Source organism: Hevea brasiliensis, chromosome 14, assembly GCF_030052815.1.
Source record: "Hevea brasiliensis isolate MT/VB/25A 57/8 chromosome 14, ASM3005281v1, whole genome shotgun sequence".
Lineage (NCBI taxonomy): Eukaryota > Viridiplantae > Streptophyta > Magnoliopsida > Malpighiales > Euphorbiaceae > Hevea > Hevea brasiliensis.
Genome location: NC_079506.1, coordinates 90,019,818 through 90,033,262, shown reverse-complemented (window position 1 = coordinate 90,033,262; position 13,445 = coordinate 90,019,818). Strand labels below are relative to the sequence as shown.

General features: G+C 32.7%; 1 protein-coding gene and 1 long non-coding RNA gene across 2 annotated transcripts; both read left to right on the top strand.

Annotated features, from left to right (window-relative positions):
• Positions 1-7,951: 7,951 nt before the first annotated feature.
• LOC131173097 (putative disease resistance protein RGA3) lies at positions 7,952-11,442 on the top strand. Its single transcript, XM_058134755.1, has 2 exons — positions 7,952-8,254; positions 8,299-11,442. Exons 1-2 carry the CDS (start codon positions 7,952-7,954, stop codon positions 11,440-11,442), a joined length of 3,447 nt encoding a protein of 1,148 aa, XP_057990738.1.
• Positions 11,443-12,023: 581 nt separating this feature from the next.
• LOC131172602 (uncharacterized) lies at positions 12,024-13,291 on the top strand. The gene is made up of 2 exons (XR_009143143.1): positions 12,024-12,116; positions 12,576-13,291. It is a non-coding gene; the product is annotated as an uncharacterized LOC131172602 (long non-coding RNA).
• Positions 13,292-13,445: the final 154 nt, after the last annotated feature.

Below are 13,445 nucleotides of genomic sequence, written 5' to 3'. Positions count from 1 at the left end.
GGTAGTGATTATAGTGGAAAGGCTCAAAGAAATTTGATTCGATGCTTGCTACTTGCCATTCACGAAGAGCTTTGAAGTACTTCAAGAAACTTTGGAAACCAGTTTTCTTAAGTATTTTCATCGAGAAGGAGCTCTAAGTCACAGAAAACTTCCATTTCTAGTTTCTGGCCTAGCCATCTTCACCTCCACCTCATTCCCACCCCGCTCACAGTATCTAGCATTTACTTTAGAGATTCAGCTTGTTTCCAACCTATTCCCATCACTTGGGTAAATTCGGAGTCCTTTGGCCATCAACTTTCACCTCTACAAGATTTGGTGGATTCGGAGATCCAGCTTTCAAATCTGTCTCCTTAACTTCCATAGTAAGCGTCTAAGCCCATTTTTGTTGAATATTCTTGTTTTGTTTTCTCCGGTTCTCTTTGAAATTTCTTTTTATATCAATTATTAAATCTCAAATAGATTATCTAGGCAATAGTTATTTCATATGTCTTCTTTTATTTAATTCTAAATTCCATTTATCGTCATTTAGTTTTCATTTCTCTTGAGTAGACGTTCAAGTCCAGCAACTTGTAAATACCCAAAAGAATATAGGTAGGGGTGTTTCGACATGAGAACTTTTCGGTCTAAAAAATAAAAATGACAAAAGGAAGATAGGTATAGCATAGGTCGGATAGGTTGGAAACAAGAATAGGTCGAATAAGTAAGTTATGAGGTTAGGCAAGGAGCGAGCCGGGTGACAATATAATAGATCGGGAATCAAGATAGATTGGACCCGGCGAACAACTAAAAAGATCGAATCCCATAAGTAAAAGAGATCGGATATCGCTAATCGGAGAGTTCTAATAAAGTGATCATGTGGAAGGTCGACAAGGAGTTCGATCTTTCGTCCTCCATCTAGTCATAGGTCACAGTAGGTTAGGAAAAGCTTTTACCGGTTTTCCTGCACCTTGATACTTCATTCATAAAGGGGTGAGAAGGGCCCTTTACGAGAATCTTTAGTTCAAAGTTCTTACAAAAATGCAATTCTAATAAACACATTAAGAGTTCCCAGAGGGAAGAGTTCTTACCCAGCTCGATCTAATTCTTAATGTAAACACATTAAAGTTTGAGAGAGTTCTTACCCAAACTCAATCTAATCTTAGCGGAAAATATTAAGAGTTAGAGGAGAGTTCTTATCAGAACTCGATCTAATTCTTAACGAAACACATTAAAAGTTCGGAGGAAGTTCTTGCAGGAGCTCAATCTAATTCTTAGCCTAAAAACATTAGGAGATCGGAGGAGAGTTCTTATCAGAAATCTCAGCTTAAATTTTAAATAGAGCAGGACTAAGAGATCGGGAGAGTTCTTGCAGAATTCTAGGCTAAAATTTTAATAAAACATGAGAGATTGGAGGAGAGTTCTTATCAGAAATCTCTTGCTTAAATTTTAAATGAGCAGGACTAAGAGATCGGGGAGAGTTCTTGCAAATTCTCAGCCAAAGTCTTAATAAAATACGTGAAGATCGGAGGAGAGTTCTTATTCGAAATCTCCCACTTAAAGTTTTAACAGAATACACTAATAGATCGGGGGAGAGTTCTTACCGAATTCTCAGCCAAAATCTTAATAAAAATATGGAGATTGGAGGAGAGTTCTTATCCGAAATCTCCTGCTTAAATTCTTAACAAAATATATCAAGAGATTTGGAGAGAGTTCTTACCTATTTCTTTTCACTTAAATCCAAACTAAAGTATCACAACTTCAATATGCGACTTAACCCCAACAAAAATCTATTACACCACACCCATTCTTTGAAGGGTCATCTCATGTACTTGTATTCTTGGGCAACCTAAATGGTGAAACATTAAATATTCCTTTTATCGAACAAAGGATTGACATCATCATTTCACCCCTAATTATCGGTTTTAATTTATAAAGGCATAACATTAAATCACCTTACTCGTTAAGGGACGAGGTGGGGTGCCTAATACCTTCCCCACTCGTATACGGACCTCGAACTTAGAACCTCTGATTTTCAAAGTGGATTTTAATTTTCAAAAAAAATGATTTTCTTTAATTTCCCTCAAAATTAAAGTGGCGACTCCTTACTTTTTCCACTTCGGTGAGAATTAAATGCAGCGACCATAAAACCATTGCAACAATGATTCGTTTAAACATACAATTGTATTGCGTTTGGTTTTGTAATTCCTTGGTGGTAAGAAGTTAAATTCTTCCAATATGTCTTGCTATTTGTTTAAATTAAATTGACAATCACATTAAGTTATTTGCATCACATGTTAAATTCTTTTTTCTTTTTTTTTCATTGCAGAGGATGATGCACATAACACAAATATTTACTAACATTTTCTATGTGCTGACATCTTTTGCATCTTGATCCATTTTAGAATGGGTTTGGTATTGAACTATTTTATTTTGATCAATCCATTTTGATTCTCATATTGTAAGCTCAGTTGATGGGAAAAATAAGGTGGTGGATGGGGTTTCGGATGCCTTCTCTCTAGTCTCTATGTCTAGGATCTTTTTGAAATCTCAAAGCATATTAAGTATTTCTTTCTATTGATTGAACTTACGTTTCTCTTCTCTCTATTTGCATTCCAAGAAAAAGTAATACCAAAAAAAAAAAGAAAGGAAAGAATATGTTGAATTCGGTATGGTTTTATGATATTTGCTTGATATGAAAGGATATCAACAAAACCGCATCTGAAAATTTGATATAAGTGAATAATTTCCATTTTTATGGTATGGCATTGAAAACCATCTGGTAAAATTGGTCAATACTACCAATTATTAAATTCTTAGTTAGCCTTATCAAAGGCAAGATCGTTTAATTTACTTGAAAATAACTTGCAAGTTGTTATTCTATCTCAACAAAGCCAAGGGAAGAGACAACAATAGCATTGACATTTTCTTGGTCTGTGAGAGAGAGGGAGAGAGAGAATAGTAATTTTATGAGTGGCTGACAACATACTTTGCTGCTAAGTTAATTTTAAGGTTTAGTTAGCTTACTACTATTATTACCATTATTATATACATATTTTTTCTTTTACATATGTATTTATATTGTTTTCTAATTTGGCTTACCATGTTACAGAACAAAATCAGATAAGACAAGTATATTATGATTCCATCATAATTAGTGGTATTTTCTCATTATTCATTTTTCACTAAGCCATTGCATAACCTCTCACATGTTTATATCAATGTCATGGGCTTATCATTGATATGGGGCTATGTGGGTGAGCCCACATCTACATTTCTGATAATTTGCTTTTGCTTTGGCCTGCAACAACGCGCAGGCGTAAATATGATATAAAAAATTAAAAATCAAAGAAATCATACAAAAATTCAGAAGAAAATCTACAAAGGGTATAATATCATAAAAAACCAAAAGAAATCTTCTGCAAGATTTTGATATATACTTTCTTTGTTTTGCAGTGTCAAGAGCAAAAATAAATATATCTGATATTTTTTCTCTTCACTTTTTGTGGAAAGAGATATGGATCATGCAATTTTTTACAATATTATTAATATGTTATTGGGAGGAAAATAATGTTTAACAATTTCTTTATTAGTTTAATTCATACCTACAAGCAAAACACTTTTGCTTACGCTGCAGTGAGTCATTATATTTAAAATTTATAATGAAAATTTATCAAGTTTGTTTGTTTTTTTTTAAATTACACAATTAAAAAATTAATTATTTAAATTTATATTTTGAGAAATATTTTATTTAGTTTTGATAACTGACTCTTCATTTTCCTTTTTTTGGTGAAAATCTCCACTTTTCTTTTGGTAAACTTTTTGGTGATTTACCTTGCTCTTCCTTGATACAGGTCGATCTTAGGCCTGTGGGATCTCGTCTTCCCTTGTTTTTAGATTGAGAAACGTAGGCCTTATGATTATAGAGGGAGCCTAAACAAAAATGGCTCAAGTCCCTTCCCATTTTGTGTGTTAAAGCTCAAGCCCATGGACCCTGCAGAGAAGGAAACAGTGAAACAAAATTGGTAGCCTCCTTAACAGATTCAGCAAGGAACTAGAACAGAAAGAGAGATCAATACTCATATCATGGCATGCAACATCCTCCAATTGATTTTCCCTTGAAGAAACAACTGTCATCTTCAGCAGGGCTAGATTATTTATGATCAGATGTAATTTTGAATTAAGAAACCTGGACCCAAAGTGACGTTTCGTGCTACAACTTCCAGGAATGAACTAAATTTCAAGAATCAAGAAAAAACTTCTAGCACCATCTGATCAAATATGGGTAGTTGTGCTTATTGTATTAACTATACGGAATATTTGTTGGTCATGGATAGGAAATTAAGAACCTTTTCTATCAATACTCTATCCTTAACCTGTTGAGTTTATGAAAGGGTTAGTCATCTTTCTTTTACTTTAGATTTTTTTGTAGAACCTTGAGAATCCTCCAAAGTTATTTTATTTTTCAATCATAATAGCTATTTGGATTTTCCAATGAATCTTTGTTTACATTAGTGCTCAGAATTTTGTTTGACCCATTATTTTTCCTCAAGGAGAAAATCTTGAGGCTCTTTGTACTGTAGTTTGAAACAGGAACCATATATATATATAACATTTGCATAAATATATTTTCAAACCAAAATCAATGAAACCCCTTTTAAGAATTTCCTTATTGTTGTTACATTCCTTAAAATAATCTAACTGGAAATTTCACTTTAGTTTTTTTTTTCCCCAGCTTTGATATCAGGACATTTAATCTGTATTGACAGTGCACAAGTGGCATTTCCCGTTGCAGTTCTTTACAGTACTTGAAGGAGAATTTCATTTCTTTCTTCACTTGTACTGGCCTATGCACTGAACTTAGTTTTTGGACCATTTCAGGATAATCTTGATTCTGAATTACTTATTTGTTTGTTTATAAAATTCCTTCTTCTTACATCTCAATCTCGAAATACGTTTCATTTAAAACTTCACCACCAGAAATTAAAATTTGGCATATATTATAAGGAGCAGATTCAAATGAATTCTCTTCTCTTTTCCTTGCTTGCCACATGTTTAGGTATCCTGATGTGGAACATGGTTATTGTTGAAATTAAAATTTCACACCAAAAAAGTATAAACATAAAAAGGTAAATATAAGTGATTGACTTGATTGATTAGTTATTTTGATGTGTAAAATAATTCAATCACTTATATAAATTATAATTTAATTAATACTCTCCAGAATTTAACAATTATATATTCTTTTTATTATTTTTTATGTAGTCCATGATTATGTTAATTCAACAACTAAAAATGAGATTAAAAAAATAAAGAAATATAGTCATTGATTGTGTTAAAATGAAAAGAAGTAGATAGGCAGAAATGTAATTATGCATTCCAATATAATAATTTTCATGCAACTTTTCTTCCAGGTGTTCAATTGTTCACATTCATTAGTCTGCCATATATCTTAGTAAAATATTATGTGCTCTCTCTTTTTAAAGGGTCCAACAACTACTTTGGAAAAGCATATATATGCTTTCACTTTGCTTAAAGTAAGGGTGTAATCAATATCAGGATTACTGTTCTTTTGTCATTTAGCTTAAAGTTCATTCATATGGAATTATAAAGTGAATTTTTTTTTACCAACTTTGGTCCATTTCTGATAGTACCTTAATTCACATCAACCACTTGCTTATGTCTCCATTATGCTGCAATAGTGAGAATCTTATAAAGAAAGGCAGATCTTTTTTTTTTTTTGGTTGTTGTGTTAACTTTTAATTCCATTATATTTAAAAGTGCTGCTGATTAAGTTAGTTTATTCAATGACTAAGTATGTATCAGTCATTATTAAGTTCGAGTCTTTATCCTTCTAATTTTTTTATAAAAATAAAAATAAAAAATACTAATGAATTTCAATGTCATGCTTAATTAAATATCATAGTTTTATTTTTTATTTGTAAACTATATGTATTTTAAGTAAGAATATATAGGCAGTAAAATATATTATTAAACTTTCATAACGTACAAATTTTTACTGGTTTCTTGAAATAGAGATGGGCATGCAATAATAACACTAAAAAACTCTTAATTAAATTAGATGCACCTTTAAGTTAGTAATAATGTTATCATTGTTAGGTGAGAAATTGCTTTGATAAGCATATACAAATTGCTACAATAAAATGATTGATTTACAAATTATCTGAAAAAAAAAAATAATATCAACGTTTGATTTGAACATTGTTTTTCTTCATTGAGAAAATCTATTTTACCCTGCACATTGTTTGTTCTGAAAATGCAATAACATATCCTCATATTATTTGTTGATTATTGTTCTGATTAACTCTTTATAATACATATCAAAGAAATTAAGAAATATAAATAAAAATCATCTTGAAAATCAACAAAGGTGGATACAAGGAGAGACAAAAGGTGGCCTTGATACTCAAACATTTTTAAAAATATTTTAATAGATGTAATAAAATATGATTTTTTTTAATTATTAATCTTTCAAAATTGTTATTAGTCACTTGAATAAGTGTTGTAAATTTTTATTTTTTTTGTTAATTGACCCTCAAATTTTTTATTGGTCTTTAATAATTTATAATTTATATATTATGTTTTAAATGGAAATATCAAAATTATTTAGTTGTCATTGGATAAGTATAAAAGTTTAATTAAAAATTAATTATTTAAACTTTTATATTTATAAATTAAAATTTTAGTTGTTGGTTGTTATTTTAAAATTAGACACTATCTAATAATTTCCTATCACACAATCTAAAATCAAATACATTTTTTTTTCTTTTTCTCACCTTCTATAGGTAAATATAATGTTTTATTTTTTTTTCTTTATCTTGTTTTTCATTTTACTTTCTTCTCTTTATTTTATTCAAATAAAAAAAATTATTTTATCTACAAATGTAGAAGTAGATAAAATTAGTGAATTCAACTTTCATGCGAATTTTACATCGATCAACTTAAATATATATTTATTTTTATATGATATATTTACTTTATCATTTTACTAATTATCTCTAATTTTTATCTCTCTTTAATGTTAATGACTACTATTTTTTTAATCTTATTTTATTATGCCATATAATCTAACTATTTGCAGTTTATATTTATTTTTTAGATTTTAAATCTATGAATTTTATGCAAGGATTTGAAATAATACTTTGATACAAAATGATTTTTAATTTTTGTGTTATTTTTATTTACTATATATTTTATACACTCTATTATATGTGTATGAATATTTTATTAATGTATTATGATTGGCCCCCAATAAAAATTTCATGGCTCTACCCTTGTAAATCAGAACAACATTTTCAATATTTGAACTCATCTCAAATTTAATTATCACTATTTCGATAATACTCGAACACATTTAATATTATATATTAATTAATAACATATGTAAAATATGTTTTTTTTTTATTAATAGTTTATATTTTAAAATTTTTACAATTTTATAAAATATTTAATTCCTATTTATTTAAATAATAATACATAAAAAATTTATAAATATTATTATAAAATATGTATTTTATATTTAATTAATTATTTTTATAAATAAATTCATGTATTTAACATATAAAATTCAAATCCAACAAAAATATTATTTTTTAAATCTAAACACATTTCAAACCTTATCATATACTAACCGGAATTTGTATTAATATTCCGTCCGGTCGGATATTTTCATTATCATCTCTACCATTTATGTGATCATAGGAAAATGACATCAAGGCTTTGTTTGGGAGAGAAAGTAAATGAACAGAAAATAAAATTACATGCAACGAAAATGGAGAAAAAGATTGCAAACAAAGCTTAAAAGAATCTTTTGCGAGTGGCAAGCATTTTACATTGACATTGACGAGCCAAATAATTAACGTGCGCTGCATATTAAAGAATTCTTGCCAACACAAGTACCATCTTCTACTTTTCAAACTCACTCCTCTCATCTCACCCTTGCCAGAAAGAGACCATGGCTGAAATGATCCTCAGTTTCGTTGTGGAAGCAGCTCTGTCCAGGGTGTCTTCGCTCATGGCCAATGAAATCATCAGTGCTTGGAAGCTCAACTACGAGTTTAAAGGCCTTCAAGACTCGCTCACCATGATTCGTGATGTGCTTCAAGATGCAGAGGAACAACAAACGGAAAAAGAATCTGTGAAGCGCTGGCTGAAGAAGCTCAAGGAAGTAGCTTATGATGCTGAGGATGTCTTTGATGAGTTAGCCTATGAGAATCTTCGACGAAAGGTTGAGATGCCAGATCAACCGGGAATGGAGGTACGCAACTTTTTCATTCTCGAAGGCATTCGTTATGTCAAAAGGTTGCGTTGCATGTCAAAATCGCCCACAAAGTTAGGAAAGTAAATGAATCGTTGAATAAGATTAAGAACGAAGCTATGGGTTTTGGACTTCAAGTCTCATCTAGTGATAGAAAAATGCCTCAAATAGATTTGGATCGGCTGACAGACTCAGTCCTTGACAACCCAGTTGTGGGGAGGGAAGCTGATGTCTCTAAGATTGTGAACTTGCTGAGTCGTTCCTGTGACCAGCAAGTTCTCACCATTGTTCCCATAGTGGGGATGGGCGGTTTGGGGAAAACAGTTTTAGCTAAATTGGTATGTCAAGAAGTAATAGAAAAAAAGCTTTTTGATCTTAAAATATGGGTTTGTGTCTCTGATAACTTTGATGAACAAAGAATTTTGGGGGAAATGCTGCAAACTCTCAATGCAAATATGGGTGGGATGACCAACAAAGATGCAATACTTCAACAACTTGAAAAGGCATTAGAAAGCAAAAAGTTTCTACTTGTTCTTGATGATGTTTGGAATAATGAACGTGATAGGTGGGATGAGTTGAAGACTCGTTTGATAAGAATTAGTACAAGCAAAGGAAATGCTATTCTTGTAACAACTCGTACCGAGGAAGTGGCATCAATAGTAGAGACTTCCACTCATTACAGGCATAAACTGGGTTGGTTATCCGATGATGAATGCTGGTCCATTATGAAGGAAAGGGCACTTAGAAGTGGAAGAAAATCAATCCCCACAGACTTGGAGGACATTGGAAGGGAGATTGCCGAAAAATGTGGAGGAGTTCCATTGGCTGCAAAAGTTTTAGGTGGGACAATGGGCTTCAAAATGGACAAGGAAGAATGGTTGTCTATTAGAAACAGTAATGTTTTGAGTAAGGGTAACGTTGAGTCTATATTGAAACTAAGTTTTGATCACTTGCCTTCACATCTGAAGTCATGTTTCGCATACTGTTCAGTTTTCCCGAAAGATACTCAGATAGAAAAAGAACAATTAATTCGGTTGTGGATGGCTGAAGGTCTTGTAGGGATATCTAATGAAGATGAGGCCAACAAGTACTTTAATGCCTTAGTTCAGAATTCCTTTTTCCAAGATGTTGAAAGGGATGAATATGAGAATGTTAGATGGTGCAAGATGCATGATCTTGTGCATGACCTTGCACTATCACTTTCAAACTCTGAGACGCTGACTTTGGAAAATTGTTCTGCTGTTGATGACATATCATGCATTCGTCGTTCATATGTAGATAGGCAAAATGCAACCATTTTAATGGAATTTCCAACAGGCGGTGCTAAGAAGTTGCGTAGTTTACTCATGAAGGATATTGAGTTTGATGGATCTTGGAAACTGAAAAGCTTGCGTGCCCTACACTTCATGAGTTCTTATGATATCAAAGAGTTGCCATCTTCAGTTGGTAAGTTGAAACTTTTGAGATATCTTAACATCTCATTCACTAATATTGAAGTGTTGCCTGAATTCATCACCGAGCTTTACTATTTGCAAACATTAAGATTTCTCAAGTGTCGGTCACTTATAGTAGTTCCTAGAAACAAAATGTGCAATCTGATCAGCTTGAGGCATCTTGATTTTGATAATAAGTCTCATATGCCATCTAAGGTGGGGCGTTTAACTTGTCTCCAAACACTGTCATTATTTGTTGTTGGTCCAAGTAGGGGAGGTAGCATACAAGAACTACAATGCTTAAACCAACTAAGTGGGGAGTTGGTAATAAATCATCTTGAGGAGGTGATAGACAAAAAGGAAGCACAGAAATCAAACCTACAGGAGAAAACGAAATTAAAAGCCCTTACATTTGAATGGAGTGATGGAAGAGAAATAAGCAGCAGCAACAATGATGAGGAAGTGTTGGAAGGTCTTGAGCCTCACCCGAACTTAGAGAGAATAAAGATAAAGAATTATAGGGGTGAAAAGTTCCCGCCGTGGCTGTATATGATGAAAATAACGAGTGATTCTTTCACTGTATTCGATAATTTGGTGGAACTTCAATTGTTGGAGAGTAGGTGTTGTAAAAAACTCCCAAGGCTTGGACATCTTCCTCGTCTTAAAACGCTCAAAATAGAAAAAATGAATATGATCAGACGTATAGAGAATGAATTCTATGGCATTGACACTGGAAGCAATGGACAACGGAGACCGTTTCCAGCATTAAAGAAATTGTCTTTGAGTTATATGCCGAATTTAGTTGAATGGGAGGCACCAACTGTAGATAAAGGAGGCGAAACAGCTGTGTTTTCTTGTCTTGAAGAATTGAGCATTAGTTATTGTGCTTTGTTGACAAAAATTCCATTAAGCGATCTTCCATTGCTTCAAAGACTGGAAATCCTTAATTGTGAAGAACTGATCAATTTATTCAATGAAATTCAGTCCTTCCAGTCTCTTAAAAGCATTAAAATTGGATGGTGTAGTAAATTAACTTGTCTTCCAAGTGGGCTGAAATCCTTCACTTCCCTGAAATCATTGGAAATAGATGAATGCCGTGAGCTGACATCGGTTCCCGAATATTTAGGAGAATTTCGTTCTCTTAATGATTTACGAATAACAAAGTGTTGGAATTTGATTTACTTCCCAAAGACGATTTTAGGTAGGCTCACTCGATTGAGGCAATTAGCAATCAGTGGTTTCTCTAAGGAGTTGGATTCTTTCCCTTTTCTGAATTCAATCCAAGACCTTCCATCCCTTGAATCCTTAACTATATATGGGGATTATTATGGTGGAGGTAGAACAAAGTCTCTGCCAGATCAACTTCGATGCCTCACTGCCCTTAACTCATTGTCTATATGGGATTTCAATGGAGTGGAAGCTTTGCCAGAGTGGTTGGGCAATCTTTCCTCTCTTCAATCCCTTGAAATTTGGAATTGTAAGAATCTGAAGTATCTACCTACAGCTACAGCCATGCAACAGCTCTCCAAATTAAGGAATCTCCGCATTGCATATTGTTCCTTCCGTGGGGCAAATTGCGCCAAGGGGAGGGTCTCTGAGTGGCCCAAGATTTCTCATATCTCAGACGTACGCATAGGTAAGTTTATCAAGTTGAACCAAAATAATTTGAAATTTTCTCCCAACTTAATTTGTCCTTTCTTCTATGCTCACTTTTACACCAATGATCCATTCCATCTTCTTTTCTTTTCCAGATGAGTACTTATAGATCATGAAGGAAACCATGGGGTGAAAAAAGTGTAGAAAAGAATATTCTCTTTGGTGAGTTTGATCTGTGTTCCTCGAATTTATAATGCTCATTCAGGATATGTATCATTATTTGTGCTAATCCTCATATCTTATTTGGGTCACCAAAAATTGCAGAGCTCTGTTGTTAAGGACACTGAACCTATTTTACATCTGAAATCAAGTTTTAGGTAATTCAATTCCTTTCATGTGCAATATCAAAATTGAAATTGGATATAATTTCTAGATTCTATATATTGATTACGTAGCAGAAGGCAGAAGGTCATGCTGACTTATGTGCAGAAGTTGCAGTTATGTTTGCAAACGTTGAGGCCTGTAAATTTGTGTTAAAGTTTCATATATATGGCGCAGGAAAGATCTCATATTGGAAGGGCTCAATCATTTTTGAATTCTTGGTGGATCTCATGCAATACTATGGTGTGGTATAATTATTAATGTCTATCAAATTGTTTTACACTCAATTAAACCTCATTACCTGAAAAATCACTTCATGTTTATTGTGACAGCATTAAATTTTCTGGCTCCATTTCCACTTTTTCTTTTTTTTTTGGTGATTTCCTTCACAAAGTAGCTGTGGAATGAAGAGAAAATATTGGAAGATGGACCTCCATACAATACTTCATGAGGTAATTTTTGTAGCTGGAGACCATTGTTATTCCATAATATAAAATCCTTTTCAGAATTTATTTTCCATATTTTGAATTTGAAAATTAGTAATCTCTAATGACCAAACCAATGTAAGAAAATTAAGAAATTAAGATTACTCCATTCATTCAAGGAGATTAGGATTACTAATGGGATACTTTAAGATTCTTGTATGTGGATCAGTTCTCATAATCTTACTATTTATTATTAGAGATCATGAAATGCAAGACAATACCAGATGCATAGCTACATTGTTTTCTTTGCAATTTTCTGCTTTCATTTGAGCTATTTGAGCTAATTGGGAAAAGACGAGAAATTATTCAACTGATTAGCGAAGTAAATGAGACGTTCTATTTTATTTCCCATAGATATTTGAACTTCAGTAATTGGTAAACTCTAATTACAATTGTCACAAATGAGCTGTTTGTTGTTGTTTTCAGCATGTCTTTGGAGCCATCCACTCTGTCAAGTGAAAGACCAAAAAAACTTTGGAGATTGATATTGTGGCCTTTTGTTAGCTCTTTGTAGGATTATGACTGCTAAATTTTGAGTTCAAGCAGCAAGACTGAATAGAAATAGAGATAAGTTTACATCAACAATTCCAGCTTGAGCCTGTTCTCATCACGTTGCCAGCATCCTTCAGCTAAAACTGACTAGAGGACAAAAGAAATCTCACTTTGCAATTGGGACGCATTAGAAGATGGAATGGAATTAGTGAGTTCAAGCTTTAAGAGTAGACAAAGCTAGTGATAAAGCTCCATGGAAACTCTCCTCTCTGCTCAACTCTTTCTCCTGCAATCTCTTTGATCTACCTCAGGTTGTTTTTGTCCATAAATTGAGGGAAGCAAGTATGGTTGCTGAATCTTTAGCTAAACAGGGTCAATCTCGTAAGCCTGATTTTGTGGCCTTGTTTTAGAATTGTTTTGGCTTCAGACTTTTTTCTTGTTCTACTATTTTTTCAGTTTGGTTGTTTCACTCCTCTTTTGCTTTGGTCTTATGATGTTCTCTGCTTTGGTGTTTTTGGGTGAGGTGATTGCTGGTTTAGGTCGGGTTCTTTGGGGAATGCCTGTTGGCATGGGTTAGGTGGCAGCTCTCCTCACCTCCTGTATCTTTCTTTTCTTCAATAAAATTTCTTGCTTACATATATTGTTAGATATGAGAAGGATGTGAAGTAATTCAATTTTTGCAGATAATCTCGATTATTGAATTGTATTATGTGTGTTACTAAACTTTGTTACTTCCTACATGTTGAAATGAATTGTAAAACACATATTACATCAGATTTCTTTGGTGTACTACTTTGAGACTGA

What these genes read in the sequence shown, in the direction of transcription:
- LOC131173097 (XM_058134755.1), top strand. Translation starts at nt 7,952, where the DNA reads ATGGCTGAAATGATCCTCAGTTTCGTTGTGGAAGCAGCTCTGTCCAGG. An exon ending in CAGATCAACCGGGAATGGAG is followed by an intron (nt 8,255 to 8,298) that starts GTACGCAACTTT and finishes TTATGTCAAAAG; the next exon opens with GTTGCGTTGCATGTCAAAAT.